The following is a 19,680-nucleotide window of genomic DNA, read 5'->3' as shown; positions in this document are numbered from 1 at the left end:
AACGGTGCTGGAAGTTGCACGAATCCCCTTCTGCACCAGGTCAAAGAAAAACTCACAGCAGAATCACAGCAATCTTTTACAGTTGGCTGCACAACAGAGGAAAGTTGGCAACTTAAATGTTAACTTGCCTATGACTATTCAGTGTTGACATCAGCGTGACCTCATCACTGTAACTTGAGCTCTCCGGCTTTTTCTCAGCCTGCCTTTAAATAGCAGTCTTCAGCACAGATACCACACAGATCCCTCCGATCAGACCCAGAAGGCAAACCCCAGAGCATCCGACGTAGATGAAAGCAAGGAGAAGCAACACAACCTCAGCCATGTCCACATCCCTGAGAGTGAGCCCCTCGGTCCACGGCTACCGCTTCGACACAGCCCTGCGCAAGAAAGCCGTGGCCAATATCTTTGAGAGCATCGACGAAGAGTCGCTCCAGAAACTCTTCAAACACTCCGGAGACAAGAAGGCAGAGGAAAGAGCCAAGATCATCCTCGCCACCGACCAGGACGTGGAGGAGAAAACGAGAGCACTAATGGCACTAAAGCAGAGGCGAAAAGACAAGCTCCTCCAGTTCCTGAAATTTCGGAAATACTCCATCAAAGTCCACTGAGCCGGCGAAGGGAACGGCAATGGAGGAGAACGTTTCGGGACGAGACTGATCGCCACCTCCTGCCGCAGGCGGCACGCTGTGCTGCCCTGCGAGCTCCTGGCGGGACGCACGGTGCCGGGAGACGGCCGACGGGACCGGGACTGCCCGCGGCAGCGCCGCAGCCTGGGGCCAGTGCCCGGAGGGGGCCAGCACACCCCAGCCAGCCCGCGGCACCGCACGGCGGGTGCTGCTCACGGACTGAGCATTTACTGACTTCGTGTGTTTGCTTTGCCTTCCTGAACTTGTTACCTAAAGTTTGAAACCTTTCTAAGCCTCGCTGTTGTCTGCTAGAATGGAGAGTCTAGAGGTTGATCAGCTACTGATCATTTATCATTCTGCATTTGTTAAAATGCTTTGAAGTGCACCGTATGGGTGCAATAAGTTCAGCCTTCAGGGAATGCATTTGCTCTAGAGACACTACGCGACTGTACCTTTTCTTTCTCATGCAGTATGCGTGCATTATAAATTGTTGCACAAAAGCAATAATAATGACATATTTCCCTGAATTTACTGTGAAGTTCCTTAATATTTTGCTCACTTCCCATTAACACTGAATTTCTAAACATCATAATTACCGTTCTTATTTGTATAAATTACATTAGATATTAGACAAGTACTTCATGGTAATATTTTATGACAATGCTATCATTATATTGACTATAATTTATTGCATATGGCAATCTGAAATTTAATAAATTATACTGTAAATATAATTTCTCTTGTCTGAAATGCTCAATTCTCCTGGAGGAGTGGGTTTATCCTCTTTTGGTCATTTCACACAGATCCTGTTTTAAGAGCAGACTGCTTACACTTCCCCTTAATTACCAAGAATGCCAATTTGCAGGCTCTGTTCTTAGTCTGCAACATTTGTTTTCCCTGAAGTTCTGCCATCCAGTTCAGCAGTACCAGAGTTTTACCCACAGCTGTGCTGTGCTGACTCTGGCATTTCCAGAAAAACCTGATGAAATTTAATTGTAAATCAAACTCAGCTCTTAGTTTCTCCTCTATGAGGAGAATGCTCTATGCTCATTTTTCTTAGAAAATGAGCAGCTCCAAACAACAGCAAGTGGTACAGTCCTCAGGCTCTCGCTATTCCTGCAAAGCAGTGTTAGGACTTCGGTCCCGATGAGCCAAAACAAACAGAAGTGAGTTATGAGCACCGGGGCAGCAGAATTAAACTTAGTCTTTCTGCTGTACTATCATGATAGAGTATGTTGAAAATACTTAAAAATAGCCAAGACTAGTTATTAATAAGTGTCCTATAATAACCTCCTACTTAAGAAAAAAATGTTCCCATGACTGTTCAAAACAACAAAGTTAAGAGTTCAGAGGACTGATAGACCAGCTTCAGTTTTGTTTTTTTGCCTACACTTAAAACTCCAAATCGCCTATAAATCAGGGAGACTAGAAATAATCCTTTAAATTACTTAAGTGAGTGGGTAACTGTAATTATTTACAGTGTGGTGAAGCGGATCCAGCAGTTCCCCAGGAGCACCACGTCTGGAAGTGAAGCACCCCCGGCCCCACGCAGGAGCGACTGCAGCCTGGGGTGCGCGCTGGAGGTCCGGGGCTGGGAGGGCTGCGGCAGGGCCCCAGCAGCACCGTCCCACCCAGCCGCGGCCACCGAGACCCGTGGGGCACTGGAGGTGACACGCAACCATCCCCGTCCCCGGGAAGAGCGGAGAGCGCTGGGACCCGTCCTGCTTCGTGGTGGATCCAGACCTTTCTGATGGGCATCTCACATCGGCTGTTTCCAAAAAAGGCCAAACCGGGCCCGCTGACCTCACTCCAGCCGCCCCCGGGCTTTGTGATGCGCTTTCTTTCCTCCCACTCCAGGAGGTTTTCCCATCAAAGCCATTCCTCGTCCAGTGAGCACTCCAAACAGAAACCCCGAGGGGTGACGCAGCCACCAGCGTCCAGCTGCCTTTGGGTTATGGCGTACACCACGATGGAGGGGCCCAGACGTCCCTGCTGCAAGAGGAGACTCTAAAAAGCCCACAGTGTGCACCAAATTGTCTTTCCACCATGCTACTGCTTTCTGTTTCTCTGCACTGCTGCTCAGCCTGTGCTTGCCTCCCTGTCCCAATCCCGGACACTCGAACCTTCCGTAACGCACATGCTGTGCCAGGCACGGCGGCAGGGCTATCGCGGTCTCACCCGTTGCTCAGCCCCAGCACCCAATCCACGCATCCCCACACTGAAAGAGCTGCGAGTGCAGAGGGCAGGACTGAACTGCTTCAACATCCCGGGCGTTTGGGAAGAGGGGACGAGCAGCAGGACAAGCCGGCACAGCGGGAAATGCAAAGCAACCTCTGCGGGGCAGCGGGGTGCGTCGAAGCCGTGTCTGGACTTTCTGACGTTACTGTCCATCACCAGGACCCGTGGCCCCCACGTTTATCACCACATGCTGTACAACTCAACCACGCATCTAGAACCTGTCCAGAGACAGAACCTGTTGCAGAGCTGGTGACAGCCCCGCTCACGTCCCCTGGCCAGAGGCAGCCCCTGCGCATGGCATCCAGAGGGCTCCTGCACCGGCCTCCCCCGTGCCCGACACCCACACCCGGCCCAGCAGCACCAGCAGCCAGGGGCACCGTGATGCATCATCGGCTGAAATTCTCTTTTCTTGTGAAGGAGAATCTGAAGGAAGTCATCACTGCGACAGCCAAAGCAACACGAATTAAAGCATTTGCTGGTGGCACATGCTACTTTCGCCCAGACATTCCTGCTCCAAACATTTGCATAATGTGATTGATAAGGCCCTGTGACTTATGGAGTTTATAGTTCCTCTTGCCTCCTTATATTTAAATTATCAACACAAGTAATAAATAAAGTTCACCTTATAAAGCTTTTCTGATAAGCGAAGGTCACTTACCAAAGAGTTACATGTTTATTTGATTTTACAGTTGAAAAAGGCAGTTTTCCTTGGCCTCAGCCTGCATTCTGTTTTGGCAGGCTTGTACTTCATGAACAGCAGAGCATCGTGCAGTGAGCTGGGTATAAATTGCAATTCATTGTTGTGAAACATTTGTCAGTGAGCCTGAAGTACAAACGGCCCAGTGCTGCATGCCGGCCGCTCACATTCACGGTGCTGCTTTCCCCGCTGCTGTTGACCGAGGCTGCGCAACGCGCCCCAGCCCGGTGCTCGCAGCAGCCCAGGTGCTCTTGGGGCTGCGCTGACCGCGGTGGATGCCTGTGCCCAAGCAGAGGCTTGCATTGCTCTGCGAGCCCGGCACGATCCCCGCAGGGTAGGTGCACGAGGGCGGGTCGTCCGCATTGTGCCGGGCCCTTCCTGAGCGCTCGGTGCTGCAGACTCTGTGTCTGTCTGAGCGTGTGTGCTGCATTCATGAGACAGCTCAGAAATGCTCCTGCCAGACACAGGGGCCATTGTCAGCCTGCCCCACGTAACAAAAAGAGGAAAAGGCCTGTTCAAGGTATTTCCTCCCTCCAGGAGCCGGGCGTTTCCATTAATTCTTCTCTGTGAGTCAAACTGGCTGTACTGGGTGTCCCTCTGCCCCAGCATCCTGAGGAACATGCGTCCGAATATCTAATTTTATCTGGCTTTTCTAGTGCTGCACCACAGGCAGGAGCAGGGGCAAGGGGCAGCTGGGCACCCTCAGCTTGAGCCACCCAGTCCGGCTCCGGACAGCAGCACTGGGGGAGAAGCCACAAAAAGCGGGGAGAAAAATGAGCAGAAGCCTTCTAGCACCATCGCTGGGTGGTCAGGCTGGGGACAGGCCGCGAGCAGCTTGTAGGGCACTGGAAGCAAACCACCCCGAGCGAAGGGGAGCTCAGCTGCAGCAGGCGGTGCCACGGTCCGTGACCCCATTAGACACCAGTCCCCACCTGTCCACTGCCCTCGAGAACTGCTCTTGCGTCTGTCCTGGTGATGGGAAGACAGGGTTGGAACGAGTCAAAATCCACCTCAACCTGTCCACCGTGTTCAGGATAAAAAGGAGACGTTGCCCAGCGTCCAGTCACCAGGTACTGTGACCTGCTGGCACCTGGTGAAACCAAACACACTGCGTGAGCAGAGTCCAAGCTGAGCTGGGCCAGACTTCACGTGGCCGTGTCTGTGCGGAGGGACAGGGTGCTCCAGACAACAGCAACACCTCCCGGGCAAGTTTCCCTTCCGGACCATTGAGCAACAGGGCAAGTTAAAAATTGACTGTTCAGCTAAACTTCACGTCTGTGTCACCCACAAGTACAAACTCTCCTTTGCAAGCAGGTGATTCAGCAGCCTGGGTGCACCCGGGGGAATCGGCACCCATGGGAGGGAAGCTGAGCACAAAGCAAGCACAAAGCATCTCCCGGACGGGCGATGCCAACGCCCTCGCCTCCTCTGCAGCCCAACCCAGCAAAGCCAGCTCAGAGCCAGGGCTGACAGCACCGGGGTGGGCCCGTGCTCAGAAAAAAAGGCACAGATGAAGCATATTTCATCTATGGCTGCGCAAGAAAAAACCCAGCTGTAAAGCATTCTAAATGTGAGTGAAGAGCTGTAATGTGGTGAAGTTTATGGGGAGGTTAGCATGCTTTTCACAGAAAAGGGCTGGCTGGGGATTTCAAAGCACAAACGCCTCGCAAGCGGCAAAGTGATGCAACAGGGCCCTTTTGGAGTGATGTACAAGGCTGTTTATAAGAAGGAAAGCCTCCAAATTACTGTAGCCAACAGGAAATGACATGGTTGCCAGATATCTTTGCTAAAATGTAAAAGTTAAACCAGGACCAGAATCTTAATATAGGGGATATTTTCCTGACAGTCTTGAAAAAAACACCTCATTTCCATTGAGCTGTATGCCCGCTTGGCACCCGTGGCACAGCTTGCAGGGCACATCCTGCATCTGCTGCAAGTCCAGACTCCTTAACCAAGTAATCCTTTGGGCTTTCACCACACTCATGGAAACCCCCACTTCCTCCCAGTTCCGAGTCACCAGATACAGACTGGTGATGCTCTGAGTCACATTAACATGACCAGCTCGCAGAGCTCCGACGCAAAAACCACACAGGGCAGAGGGATGCAATGCTTCTGCTTTGACATTGCCATGTATACAAGGGGCTACACACAGAATACATAAACTTGAACTGACTCGTATAATCCAAAGGAAAAAAAATAGTCATATTATGCTTGGACATATTCTCCAACTGGGTTTCTATGCGAAATTCACCTGCCAGTCTGAATGGTTAAAAAAAAAAAGAAAAAAAAGGTTCAAATCTAGATGCAGTTTTCTCTCTCTCTCTGAACTGTAAAGTACAAGACTCAATTTGTCATTTCACAAATGTGCTAGTGAGCAATCAGCCCCTCCGCCCCTGCCAGAATTTTTGGGAGGCTCCAATTTACATCAACCCGCCATCGCCTGAGTGTCATTTTTGAGCCCATTTGCAGAACGACTGCAGAGGACTGCGAGAGTTCAAGTACAAACCCAGAATTCAAAGACATGTCAAAATCTTGACCCGAGTGAAGTCCATGGAAAAAGGCCAGGCGAGTTGAAGGATTTTTGTACAGAGGTAAAAACCTTGAATATATTCTGCTGAAAACGCTGCCAAAGACACGCTGTTTTTATCCCAATTCTAACAATAAGCCTCTTTCCTAAATATTGTGCATTCTAGCTGCAATAAAAAGTATGCAAAAACGCATTATGACATTGGAGAGATTTATCAAATCCAAGAACCAGGATTTCCCTAGCTAACTGGCCAAGACATAAAATAGCTTTTTAAAGCAAAAGCAAATAAAGCATTATCTGCCTTGTGAAACTAATTATCTGCAGATCAGAGAGAAAAAAAATGACCCACGTTACCTCTAACTCCCCCCAACAACCACAGGCACTCCTTAGAGACAAAAATATATAGATAACTTTCTGCTTGCTGTAGCATTTCAGCGTCTATCATGCACACTTTTAAAAAAATGTATGGAAATGCAAGATGTTGGATAAAGTAACCTGATAAAATCAAGGTGTCACATCTGCTTGCAGCAGAACTCAAAAGCCCGTTGCTAATATACACCTGGAGAAGCTGTGCCTGCCATGAGGTGTGTGACCAGCGTAAAGCAGCGCCGAGCCCAGGGACACGGGGAGCAGCTCCTCCAGACGAGCCCACGCACGCTGCCTCTCCCCTGTGCTCCTGTGCACAGGTCACGAGGCCTCCGCAAAGGGGATGGAGCCTCAGCATCAGGACCCGCACGATGCTGAATTTCAGCGTGCATCTTGTGGTCATGTGGCCCAGCAGGAAGGATTGCTTAATCCACTTGCACTCTCCAAAGCAAACTCCCCACTGCAGAGAGCTCACCGCTGTCCCAGCCTCTTCAAACCCCCCCTAACTGCAGCAGGAAGCGGCAGAGCCATGTCCAGAGCTCTGCAGACCTACACAGCCTCTCTCGAGTTCAGGGAAACTGCACGCACACCACCTGCATTGCAGATAAACCCTCCCTGCTTCTTCTAGGACTTTCCTCCCCGCTGCCTCCACACCCTGCACTGCCCCCTCCCTGCTTGGCTGCTTGCTGCTGGTTCCTGCCCACCGCCAGCCATCCCCGGCCGCTCGCGCCGCACAAACGCAGCGTGTTACCGCGAGCTTGTTCCCTAGGAGGAAAGGTGCCCAGCGTGAAGCCAGATGCATCTAAGCAATTAGTACTCAGATTAGGGCATTTTAACAGCCTGTTTGCATCTACCTACATGAACCGATGCATATTTTTTCCTAACAGATAATGCTAATCTTTTTAAAATATTTGATATATTTACCGTACGTTTTTCTCACAGCAATTCATATCAATCCTGTGTTTATCCAGACCACACGCCCCGCAAAAATCAAGTGTGTGATAAAGAAGAGCAAGCACGCAACAGAGTGAAACTCCAAAACATGCTGCCTACCAGGCACACGGCAGCTGCACTGCTGATGCAGGAGCACACAGGCTGCGCTCTGGTTCTGGGAGCAGAGGGGTTCTTCTGCCCCAGAGAGGCCCCAGAGCCTCCCTCGCCCAGCGCAGGCACACACCACGCTGCCCTGGGACACGTGTCCCCGGAGCTCGTGCAGGATCACTGCAGGCTTCGTTAGCTGCTGGGCACTGATTAGCTGCACCGTCAGGACCCCCTACCCCACTGTGAGGGCACCCATCATCCCCAAGACGTGCGTGTGTTACAAACCTCTGCACGCTCAATTGCAGTGCTTGCAGTCTGCCATAAGTAAATAAATTAGGTGTAATTTAATATTTGATTGTAAGAGTTAGTGTTCTATTCTTTACAGCTTCTCAGGTGAATGCCCAGTAATTGAGCTAAATGAAGAGCCCATTAATCCTCTGGCAGTGCGGAGTGGCTCCGTGTGGCAGCGCACAGCAGCGGGCGGTGGGGGGCCCAAAGCTTCGCCTCTGCCACCCCTCTGCTGACCCCCTGCAAGGCACGGGGGCCAGGAATCGATTCCTCCTCTTCTGGAGGGACGGTGTTCCTCTGCGCCTCAAGGCACCGCACAGGGGCCACGCACCAGCCTCACCACAGGGCAGGGTGACCCAGAGAGACCTCACCGAACACCCGGGTTTGTCACAAAACCCAGGGGTAATCTGGGGTCAGCTGTCAGAGACTGTCATGCAGCTTTGCTGCTACTTCTGAGAACCTTTCGTTCTGGATAGGGAAAGCAGCTTTACTACCCTAAAGTACTTGAACTTGAAAAAGTGTTCAAATATATTTTAATAGCTTCCCAGCGTTGAATTATGTTGAATACCTGTTTGCAGGCTGTTTTTAACCTCTCTTCTGCTTTGAGCTATCCATAATAGGTTTTGGTTACTACAAATTTAAAACAATTAGAGAACTGAGAGGAGCACTTGTCCTAAAATAGCACACAGAAGGATCAAAACGTTAATCTGTTGCATCACTATTCTCAGCAACTATTGTGCAATCTGCAGATTCGAGTCCTTCAGAAACAGTTCAAACAGGCCTTTAAACTGATTACTTAACTATCATCCTTTGGGAATTACATTTGCAACATGATCTCTTCCCACTAACTACAGATAAGAGACCGTGGACATCAATGCCAGAGGAAAGCTAGCGAAATAACACCCAGTTCATTTCCGAGGGAATTCCAAGTTTGTACTTGTGTTTTCAGGATTCGTCTAAGTCAACAAGGATTGCAACTTAACCACTCCCAAACGCCACCTCCCTTTTAGCTTTGCACCCACTCTTTGTTTAGCCTTGAGGAGTCGCCCTGAAGGACGAAGAGATCTGAGCCCATCCCCAGCCGGGGCACCGCAGCGCCCTTGCCGGCTGCGCCGTGGGTGCTGCCACTGCCCCGGCGTGGGCTGGTTCCCCTCCTGACCACAACCCCATGACTAAGCCATCCCAGGGAACTTTATCTGGAAAGTCTCGTCTAAGCAACCAAACAAGCCTTCTTTGAAGATAATACCCTTGCTCCACTGCTGACTGAGCTTTGACTAAGCAAACCAAAATTATCTTTAGCTGTTTAAAACACCACCGAATCTGTCCTAGCCTGGACTTACCCTTACACAGGAAAAATCCCATTTACCTGAGCAGGAATTCAGGTTAAACATCAGCTGAGTACTGAGTGCCTAGGAGCACAATGGCAACGACACATTCTCATAGCATTTGTACCATTTACACAAAGCAGGGGCACTTTGCATGAAGTGCTCCTTCTGCCAGCGTCCTCAAGCCTTTGCCCCCTACCGGGACTGCTACGCTGCAGGGCAATGGGCAGCCACAAAAATGAGACCCACTTCTCTACGTCACTTACTTTTCAAGCTGCTGCAAACACGTAACCAAAACAGGCAGCAATTTAAACCTTCCCCCCTCCCCAAGAGATTTAAAACAGAAGATAATACACCATTCTTATGCAAAAAATAAGTCAGAGTCTCCCAAGTCCCCTGTAGTGTCTGTGGTCATGGCAAGGTCCCAGAAACAGACCCTCAATCACCCCGGCTTTCCCGCTCCTTCAGCCTCCCTAATGAAGCAGATCTCTGTTCTCTGTTGGATCACTTCATGACTTTTTGACCTTCCTCTGATACTCGAAAACCGATTTAGAGGGCTAAACCTTGGTTTGAAAACTTATTAACATTTTTCCCTGGAAGTCGTACTTTTAATGCAGCCCACGCAGCCTGCTAGGGAGAGGAAATGATATAAACCTCTCCTGGTTTGCAGCTAGGGACTGCTCTGCTAGTAAAATGTAGTCACCTTGGAATAATGCAATAAACCTCCTCACTGGGCTCACCATTCTGGTTTCTAGAGCTCTTGTAGGGAAGTTTTAATATTTTAACAAGAGATCAGCCTCCCGAGCTGTGGATGCTCTGCTGTTTATAAGCTGTGGTGCTAATGCATGCAACCATTTGTGCACCGATTAGCAGTCCAGGAACACCATCGCTTCCTGGCTGCATGAGCTTTCGGGGCTGTCCGAAAGGCTCCTCCGTTCTGCCAGCAGTCCCCAGCACTGCTGCAATTCTGGGGGGAAACACCTACAGCTCGACCTATCCAGCACCCTCTCGTCAGAGTCTGCAGTTTGTGTTTCAGGAATGGGATCAATGCTAAATCCAGCGTTAGATCCTGATGTGCCGCTGTCCCTTACCCAACTGCAGACCAAATTCCTAGCAACAGGTCAGCAGCACAGCATTGCGTCCTCTACGTGCCAACAAGGGTGGGTCACAGCACGATCACTTCTGCAGCCTTGTGCCCCCCCCCAGCACCTCAGTGTGACCTGCAGAGCCCCTGCAGCAGCCCCTCTGCCAGGCAGTGCCCAAAGGCTCTGCTCCGCTCCGCGCTGCCTGCGGGCACGAGGCAAAGGGGCAGCTCTGGCCACTCTGTTTAGCACAATGGGAGCTGAGCATTTTCAGGTTTACGAACCAATTAATTCCCTCCTCTCCTGGGCCTTCCTGACAATACTGCTGGGCTTGGTGACTCCTGACTGCACTGTGAAACTTCAGGAATAACCCAAATGCCGCAGCAAAAGCTGGAGATTGTGGCCAAAAAAGTAATCAGCTGGTTTGGGCAGTACTTTTTAGAAGTGTGGTCTGTGTAAAACAACCTGTATATGCATACTGAGTACTCTGGACAGGCATTTAAGGACTCCCCCTTTCTTCCCTTTAAGCAGTTTTGTTTTCTAACAAAACCAGCAGTTTGGGCAAGCTAGAAAAAGCATTTTTACAGCTTGCGGCGGTGCCGCCCTCCTGTGGCTGCAGTGCTGATCGAGTTGTAATAAAAACAGCTTAAAAACTGAATGTCGTAGCATAACCCAGTAACTCAAGCCTACAGTTCTGGCGCTGCTGGGACTTCAGCCTGGCACCTGAAGCCGCAGCACTTCAGCAGCACCTGAAGGCAGAAGCCTCCAAGCCAACGGAGTTTAACCTCAGCAGTCACAATGACGTCTCGGCTCTGCAGCGCGATGCTGCCGCAGATCCTGCGCTGTGCCCAGCGTGGGAGCCGCGCCACGGATGCGCCAGGGGACGCGCGCCGCTTCGCTGCTGCCCACCTCGGGTACCGGGGACCGTGCTGTTTTGATTGCTGTCACCATAGTGAGAGTTAGGCTTGAGTAGAAACAAACCTTTCTTCCCAGTCCTGTGACAAGGGTTTTCCGGGCTGCACTTCATGCAGACCACAGCCCTCGCAGCAATGATGTGTGACTCAGCCTCACACAGAGACGCAGCCCACGAGTCCTCCTGGAGCAGAAGATGCCAAGCACCAGGACGAGACCTCAGCACCAGCCCCAGCACGCCGTGCCCAGCTGTGCTGCTTACTCAGCAAGTGGGGGCCTAAAGGCTCTTAATGAGTGCCAGCAATCCAACTGCATACGCAACTCACCTGCTGAGCAGGGTGAAGGGAAACACACGGGTTATATAAAGGAAAGCCTGGAGGTAAAGCTGTATTCCCACTCAGCACCTCTGTGGCTGCCTTCAGCTCCCTTTCTAGGGAGAAAGAGGCAGGCAGGATTGAGAAGTGAGGAAAATTCCTCTGCTCCAGCATGCCTGCCTAGTAAAGGCACCACTGCAGTCGCAGTCTGTATTTGAAAAATGCAGCAATGCCCTCAGGAAGAAAGCTCTAAGATACGTGTACTCAGTGCTGGATTAAGAGTTTGCCTTCAGAGATTAGTCCAAGCAGTTTCAGTCCATTAAAACCTGCTGCTGCTGAGCCCAACACCTTGCAAGGCGCAGACCCTGCCTGGCTCGGCGGTGAGTCCACCACTAACCATGAACTGTTACTGTAAAGTATTCAAAAAACAGGGTCTCCTAGTAGCCCTCAAGATTTCCAGATCACTTTATGCCAGATAACAGCTGAGCAAGGCGGGCATGGGTCACCCAGGCCACAATTACTGGTCCTGGGAACTCCCTGCAAGCGCTCCTGGCTTTGTAAAGGTCATGCATGCCACAGGGTTTCCAGGGTAAGGGGATTTGGGACAAATGCTTCACCCCGGTGACTCACCGACTTCCGCAGTGTTCTGGGTTTCCTAGCTGTGCTATGGCAACAGCAAGTGCAACACATTTTTGTGTGGTGTTTCATGCAATAACCTTTTGCTGAAGTAACTCAAATCGCTAAAGAGACACGGGCACGCCACAGGAAAAGCATCACAGAGCCAGCGGGAGCAACCCACACAGCTAACAGCACACGCTCTGAAATAACGCACTTCCACGCCAACCGGCTTGCAAAGAAGCTGGCAAGAGGCACTGACAAGGACTTCTGCTGCACTGATCTGGGGTTTGTGACACCACTACCCAGGAGCTGGCAGAGGGGAAGGGCAGGGCCAGCCCGGGGCTAGTTACGAGCCCCCGGCCAGCCCCCAGTGCCTGGGGAGCCTGGATCGCGGAGCCACCCACGGCACTCCCAGGACCGCACGAGCCCGGCGCCGAGGAATATGCCCGAGCTTCAGGGACTCACCTCGGCTGTGCCTCACGCCACAGCCAAATAACACCCAGCTCAGGAGTTCCTGTGTCAGGAGACACAGACGCCTTCCTAATAACCCCTTGGATTTTCCCTACAGTACATATTATATCCATGCAAATAAAAAAGCAAACACATCGTGAGGCAGGCGCAGCCTGGGAGCCCCACTGCCCCTCGGCCAGCCTCGCCCAGGGCGCCCCAGGTCGGCGCGGCACTTCCAGGGAACACAGGCTGCTGGGGGGGTGTCTTGGTTTGACCAAATCTCCGCAGCTCGTCTCTCGGACAGAAAACAGACACGCAGCTACTATAAAGATTTTGGTACAGCCCAAATTTTGTCCCTGCTGTTGGTTGCATCTAAGCATAGAATGCTATTCCGCAAAGGAAAGCCAAATACACAAAACGCTTACTGCATTAAATATTCATCTGATTTATGATTTTTTTTTTTTGCACCGGGAAGGATTAAGCAGACAGGTGAGTTTGCTCAGTAAGAACCTGAACAGTAAGCCCTGGTTTTTGCAGTCCCTGTGCACCTGCGCCAGCCCCTGCACAGTTCCAGTAATTCAAGGGAGTTGCTCCCAGCCACTCTGCAGACAGGTAACCAGTCAAAGATGGGATTTCAGGCAGAGGGAACAGCTTGCACGGCTGCTATCTCAGCTTGTATTTGTTACCTTTAATGCTAGCAGGGAGTTTATAATCACCCAGGAGCAAGGAATTTTTGTTTCCACGCTAGCTTTGCTTTTCCCATTCTGACAAGCGTCTACCAAAACAGCACAGAAGCCAGAAAGCCAAACAAACACCTGAACTAACGCCGCCCTTGGCAAGAGCAGGCAGGGGAACGATTTCCCAATGCCTGGCAGTGCCAGTCCCAGCCCCGGTCAGGGTTCAGCCGTGGGCAGGGCAGTGCTAGTCCCCAGAGCCCCCCGATCCAGCTGTAGCCCCAGTTAATGAAGCGACTCCCGAGCCTTCCCCAGCCCCTGTTCGCTCCAGGAGCGCTGGGGAGGCGCAGGCACAGAGCAGCAGCCAGGCACGCTGATCTGCACCGTGTTCCCTGACGGGGGGGCCAACACGCTCAGCATCCGTCCCGTGGCTGGCCGAGTGCTGCGTGGAGCTTGGTGCAGGGACAGCCCTGTGTAACCGCGTGCCCTCTAAGCGGTTATGCGGCATTGATACCCAGTGCCCAGCAGCCAGCTGCGCCCAGCTCTACGTCAGTGTGTACATTTACACGCTGTAAACATGCTGCTTTAACTCCCACAGGCTAAGGACTAGCTGGCTCCGCAGCCAGCGCTGCTGGAAGCAATGCAGATTATGCAACAGCTCTCCAGGAACGTGCATGTTTTATGGGTACTGTAAATTGCAGGGGAATTGTGTTGCATCAACAAAACCCTGCATGGATTCAGGATTAAAAGCACCCTCGATTCACTTAAAGGGACATGTCAAAGCCTCCCTTAATTGTGATAAATTCCATCCTTTCATTTGAGAAGGTGACATTTCATGGCAAATAAGCCTAAGAAATTGACTGGAACAAGGAAGAGCTTCCTGTTTTGTTTTTTCTTTTAATGAACAAAGCACAGCATGAAAATTGTAGGCTGCGTGCCTGGTGCAGAGGGTTTTTTTGGGGTCTTTGTTGATCCCAGGCAGGCAGATGGAATTCATCACAAGAAGCTAATCAGGGACACTGAGACCTAGTCGCATTTATGGGGAGAAAATCTCAGTTTTGGGAATCATTAGAAACATTGCTCTCAGAAGCAAGTTGCTTGCTAATTTACAAACCATTTCCCAACCAAACCATTCTGCTTGGACCTGGCAGTAAGACCAAGAAGAGAGCTACAGGAACTGTGCACAGCAAGCAATTAACCTGGGTCTTTTCCTTGTTATCCTGAACCGAAGAAATTCACCATTTTAGCAGTCAGGGGAGTGCATACTAAGGGGAGGAGGCTAACGAGCAGTCAGGTAGCCTGGCTCTTAAAGCATCTGGCACTGCATGGGTCCACCCCGTGGCAGGGATCTCCCCAAGCTCCTGCAGCTTGGAGGCCACGTTACAAATCCTCCTATGTCCTAGAGAAGAGAAAAAGCCCCAGGAGCCCCCAGGACCAACACACACACAGCCAGAACAGTCCCTTCAGGGCCCTCCCTCAGAGCAGTTCTCTCACCCAGGCAGCTGCTAACCAAAGGGACCAAAGAATCCCCGAGACCTTTGGGAACAGAAAATAGCAGGAGCCTACTCCAGGGCCACCACTCGCTTCTCCTTCCTCAGCTTTACAGAGCTCAGCCAAAGCTGCTGCTGCCCCAGCTGCTCCCTTTTCAGAGACGAGAGCCTCCTGGTCCTCCCCTTCACACCCAGCCCCATCACCGCCACCAGTCCCCGCTGCAGCGCACCTATTTCCAGCTCAGGCTGCCCCAAATGGAGCTCCTTACTCAGCAAAGCCGGGAGGAAGGGCAGCGGCCGCCCCGCACAGCTCCCACCCTTCCTTCCCCCTGTCCGCCCATAGAAAGCCCTGCCCATTCTCAGGATTCAGTAGGTGCCAAATCTGCCAGGTGTCACTGCAATTCTTCTTTGACTTTTTCTTTTTTTTTTTCCCCCCAGGCAGAGATGCTGTCGGGTGGCTTATGGGACGTCCCATGAGAGCAGAGCACTTCCTTGGTCTATGCGTTTTTGTGCGTTTATTTCCAGGAAATGCGTTCTTCGTGGTTTATCAAACCCCGTGCATTTCCAGATAGAGGAAAGCAAGATTCCCCAATTACGCCTTGCCATTTGTCTGACATTTTCATTATCCCTGATACAGCACCCATCAAATATTGTCTTGTACCAAAAGCCATTTCTGTCAAATTAAGTTAAAAGGAAGTAGTGGAAAACTAAAAGCTCCACATCTAATCCTGCCACCTGGAAAATCAGCAGAGAAATATAATTTTGTAGTCTTTCAAATTAAATCAGATTCTGGGCTCTCTACTGATGAGTTAATCCAATGCTGAGCGGAATAGCTCCACTCAACCATGACTACGTTTAGACACGTTCAATTCACAGCAAAGCAGTTCCAGCTCAGAGACTGCTTTTATTTGTATTCTCACCCTATTTCTTTTAATTTCATAATTTGCCTCAACTGCTCCCAATTAAGAAGCTATCAGCAGGCAGTGCCCTTTATCTGCAGAGCTCCTTGCTCCCTGAGGAGACCTGTGCTGGGGGATCAGCAGTGGGTTCAGCCCGTTCCCATCCCTGGCCGTGCTGCACTTGCTGCCCAAGCGGGACCGCCAGCAGCGGCTGGGACGGCCGGGGCAGGGGATGGCTGTAGACAAAGCAGCTGAGATGCTGCCATACACGGGGGTTTCACAGGCAGAAGCATATCTGCGAGTGCTTCTTGTTAACCTCTGAAGAGATCTCAGCATTTTTTAAGTCCAGCAAGCCCCTGTGGTCAGCCTGGGAGCAGCTCTGACCCACACCTCCTGCGTCTCAGTGGCCGGCACACAACACCAAACTTCCCTCTGTGCCTTGGGGCGAAAAATTAGGAAAATTAGAAAAGATGGACTCGGCATGTGGCTTGCCTGCCCCCAGCTCGGAGCGAGGCAGCGCGGTGCTTCCTCCTCTCCAGGGCCCACGCAGGGCATTCCCTGGTGCTGGGCTGCTGCGTCCTGCTGGGGTCTGCCTGGGACGACTGGCCGCTGCAGGCAACAATGCAAGGCTACAAAGGTATTATTTGTGAGAAAGCAGAAAGGAAAATAGTTTCTTCAAATAAAAACCAAGCAAGGGTAAACATGAATGAAGTGGTTCGTTCTGAGAAGCTTTTTTTGGTATCAAGAGAAATGATCTTAGCACAATATGGTGTTTTGGTTTGGTTTCTATTTTGTTTTCCTAATTTACAATGTGTTTTAGCATCTACGCAAAATATCCCTTAGGCTGCCAATGGCAACAGGACCCAGAGTGGTGATTTTATGTAAGAGAATATGTTTTCTTACACCATCTCCCCAAGTTGTCTCCAGGGCTGCGGGCGGCTGCCAGCCAGCTGCTGGGAGGAGGGCAAGGCCAGAGCTGAGTTTTGTGGTTACCCAAAGAGATTTCTGCTCCTGAGGCCAGTGAAGCTCATCAAGCCAAACTGCAAGTGTCAGCCAGGACATACAAATATCGCTCAAGTGGACGCATGCTGCTATTCTACAGAATTGGCAACTCATTATAGTAACTAATCTAAAGCAAAGGCTGAAAAGCAAGCAGGCAACAATTTATGCCAAAGATCGCAGCTATAACGGCACAATGGGAAACAAGTTGCTGGGGGAGCAGCCTGATTCAAATGAATCGTGACAGGAGGGAAAGGAAAGTCTGAAAGCTGCTCCCTTGACCTAAGTCTGGCTTTTTTTCATGTGCAGGGGAAGCAGTTTGCAGTGCTGCTCCTCCTGAAATCACGACGGATGCTCGAGAACGAGACGAAGAATTCATCATTCTTCTCCAGGCAGGTGGTGATGGATCATCTCTGGAGCTGTGGAATTTCCCCAGACCCGATGTGAAATCAATCTCCTGGAAATGTTTCACTGGCCATATAGAGGGCTATTTGGAAACTGCAAGGTCCTCTGGTGTACGGCTTTACCTGCAATCATCTGGGCTGCAGCATTTTAATTTGTTTCCTTTAAAGAGACTCAAGGGTACCATAAAGAGGCAGTTTCCAGGATTCAGAGGAGATGGCAGAATTTGATCTCTTTCCATGGCCTTGTATGTAATTACTGGAAAGAGTGAGGGAGGCAATACAGATGCAAAAACTGAGAGAGGGTGAAGAGAAGTTATTCAGAGCCAGCAGACAGAAACATACCTCTGCTCGGATTTGGTGGCAGCGTGCTGGCACTGCTAAGCAGGGAGGCTGGGCTAGGGCTGACAAAAACAATCTCGCAAACTCCTGTGGTTGGGAGTGTGTTCCCTAGGACTGGTGCGTGGAGCTGGAAAGAAGGAAAGGAGAATATTACTGCCTTCCACCTGCGACAAGGACAGCCAAAGGTTCAGCTCCATCCATGGCCCGCATTTTATTTCCCCCAACCCTGTTCTAGCCCTGCTGGCAGTGGGTGCGGGTGTTTCTGCTGCATGCTCTTTTGAAGGATCACCATCCAGCCAAGGGGTGTTGCTTTTCCTGGAGCTGCCTGGCTGTCTGGCTATGCAAAGTGTTTCTTTGTGTTGTATAATTATAAAAGACGTGCAATTTTTGACACTTATAATACCCCAAAGCAGTTTGTTTCTCTCCGTTTTTAATTGTACCTTGCTTCAGGGCATGGCCTTCAGCTCTGCTAGTGGCTAAAAAAACATTTCAGGCTTTGACAATATCAAACTCATCTGTCTTTGACTGCACAACTCTGTTTTTTAACAGCCTAAGTGACTCGTCAACACCGCCACTTTGAGAGAATTTCTTATGTGCCATCTAGTTTTAGTGCTATTCTATTTCTTTTGCTACCTTAGCTTAATCATTTTTTAACACTCCTTCAGTTTGCATTTTTATCTCTTTTCATCATCATCTGTTCCCGATACTTTATTTTTCCAATAAACTAAGTAATTTAATGGCCCTAATCCCAAGTCTCCTATTTAGAGCATGGATGTGGAGGCTGTGGAAAGGAATCCCAATTTAAATCTGTCAGTCAAATATAATTTAATCTATCTTCTTCTTTATATCTAAAACTGCTTTATAGGAAGAAAAGTATGATTGGGATTCACTTTACCTTTAAAACATCTTTACAGTTTTCTTGTGCTTGCTTTTTTATGCATGGGCTATTAGAAAGTGACAAAATTATATAGATTTTGGGCAGCATGAAGTCATAATGATTTAGGTCCAGAGGCAATTGCACAGGATTTTACGTGCCCAAGGACATATCCACAGTACCAGTGCTGCAGCACACGTGGACATCCTCAAGCTGATGGCTCCTGGCTGCCTGGGGCCAGGGCGCTGCACCCTGTGCTGCTGTGCATGCAGGAGGTGGAAAACTGCTTTTCTTTGCTAGCTTTCCTGCTCGTATGCTATTAGCCCATGGACTTACCAGAGTCTGGATCAGGGCTGAAGCTCAGCTGGTGTCTGGGCTTCTCCATCCCTGCAGGCACTTATCCATGGACCATATGTGCTGCGCTGAAAATTAAGTCTGAGAAGAGCCTGCCTTTATCTGCCTGCTAATGATGAGATCAGATGGGAGAACGCGCTTCTTGTGCTGGCATTTTGTAAAGTCTGACAAAGAGGTAGGGATGGGAGTGCTTCTTTACATTCGTGTCACTGTTTGGGCACTCTGAGGGCAGAGTGAGAACTCAGGACGGAACACCACTAAACCTCTTTGCTCCATCTCCTTTGCCCCATTTTGGTCATGCACGATGTTTGCCTGCAGCGATCAGCCCCAGGACACATGCACTGCCTGAAGACCAACCCGGTGTGAGAGCAGCAGAAACGCACAGCTCGCTGACAGCTGCAGCTATTATTTAATTACCCTTCCTGCTCAAGGCCCATACGAGAAGCAGTATCAGGCAGCAACAGAAAATGTTCAACAAGACTCGCTGAACAAGATGTGAACTTCTGAAATCAATCCATGTGAGACAAAGCAGTTAATTACCATGCAAGCACATGCTACGCCTCTCATCCCAGGCTCCCAGGTCCCCAGCGGCTACTGACACAGAAAGGGTTTTTAGGCAGCTCGAGCGCCTTGTCTCAAAGCTGCCGCAGGCTTCCAGTGCTGCCCAGGCTCCTCCACCACTTTCATACTCAGCGCTGTAATCTGATGTTTATTTTCCCAGTTTCTCTCAGATTCACGCAGTGGAAACAGTCTGCAACACCTCCACCCCAGGGACTAGTAGCCAGGGTCTCGATGCAGCCAGGGCTATGTCCGAGAGCACGCTGCACGGTGCTGCCTATGGGCAGCTTCGAGCCCAGAGGGACGGGCAGGGGGGAGCACGAGATCCTGCCTGGGGAGGACTGACCGGGCCAAGGCAGCCCTTGGGTCGGCTGGTGGCAGCGAGCTGGGGTAGAGGAGGCGCCCCCACCTGCCCCACGACGCCTTCTGGGGGAACCTGGGTTACCTCGGGGTTACTCAGGTTTGGAACGGGAGCGCCTGCTCAGCTGGATGCCTTTGGACTTGTCCACGTCACCACCTGTACAAAAGAGAGTCTCCTGTCTCCTACTGATGAGTTCAGGTGTTGGGAAGAGGGCTCAGTGTGAAGAGAACCTATTTACCCAGAG

At 50.7% G+C, this 19,680-nt stretch overlaps 1 protein-coding gene across 1 annotated transcript; it reads left to right on the top strand.

Moving 5' to 3' along the window:
* Positions 1 to 227: 227 nt before the first annotated feature.
* On the top strand, positions 228 to 1,360 carry TCIM (transcriptional and immune response regulator). Its single transcript, XM_083811820.1, has one exon. It carries the CDS (start codon positions 288 to 290, stop codon positions 606 to 608), a length of 321 nt encoding a protein of 106 aa, XP_083667946.1. The 5' UTR covers positions 228 to 287; the 3' UTR covers positions 609 to 1,360.
* Positions 1,361 to 19,680: the final 18,320 nt, after the last annotated feature.

This window comes from Anser anser, assembly GCF_964211835.1.
Source record: "Anser anser genome assembly, chromosome: 26".
Lineage (NCBI taxonomy): Eukaryota > Metazoa > Chordata > Aves > Anseriformes > Anatidae > Anser > Anser anser.
Note: the sequence above shows the minus strand (reverse complement) of the source record. Positions and strands in the feature narration are given on the sequence as shown.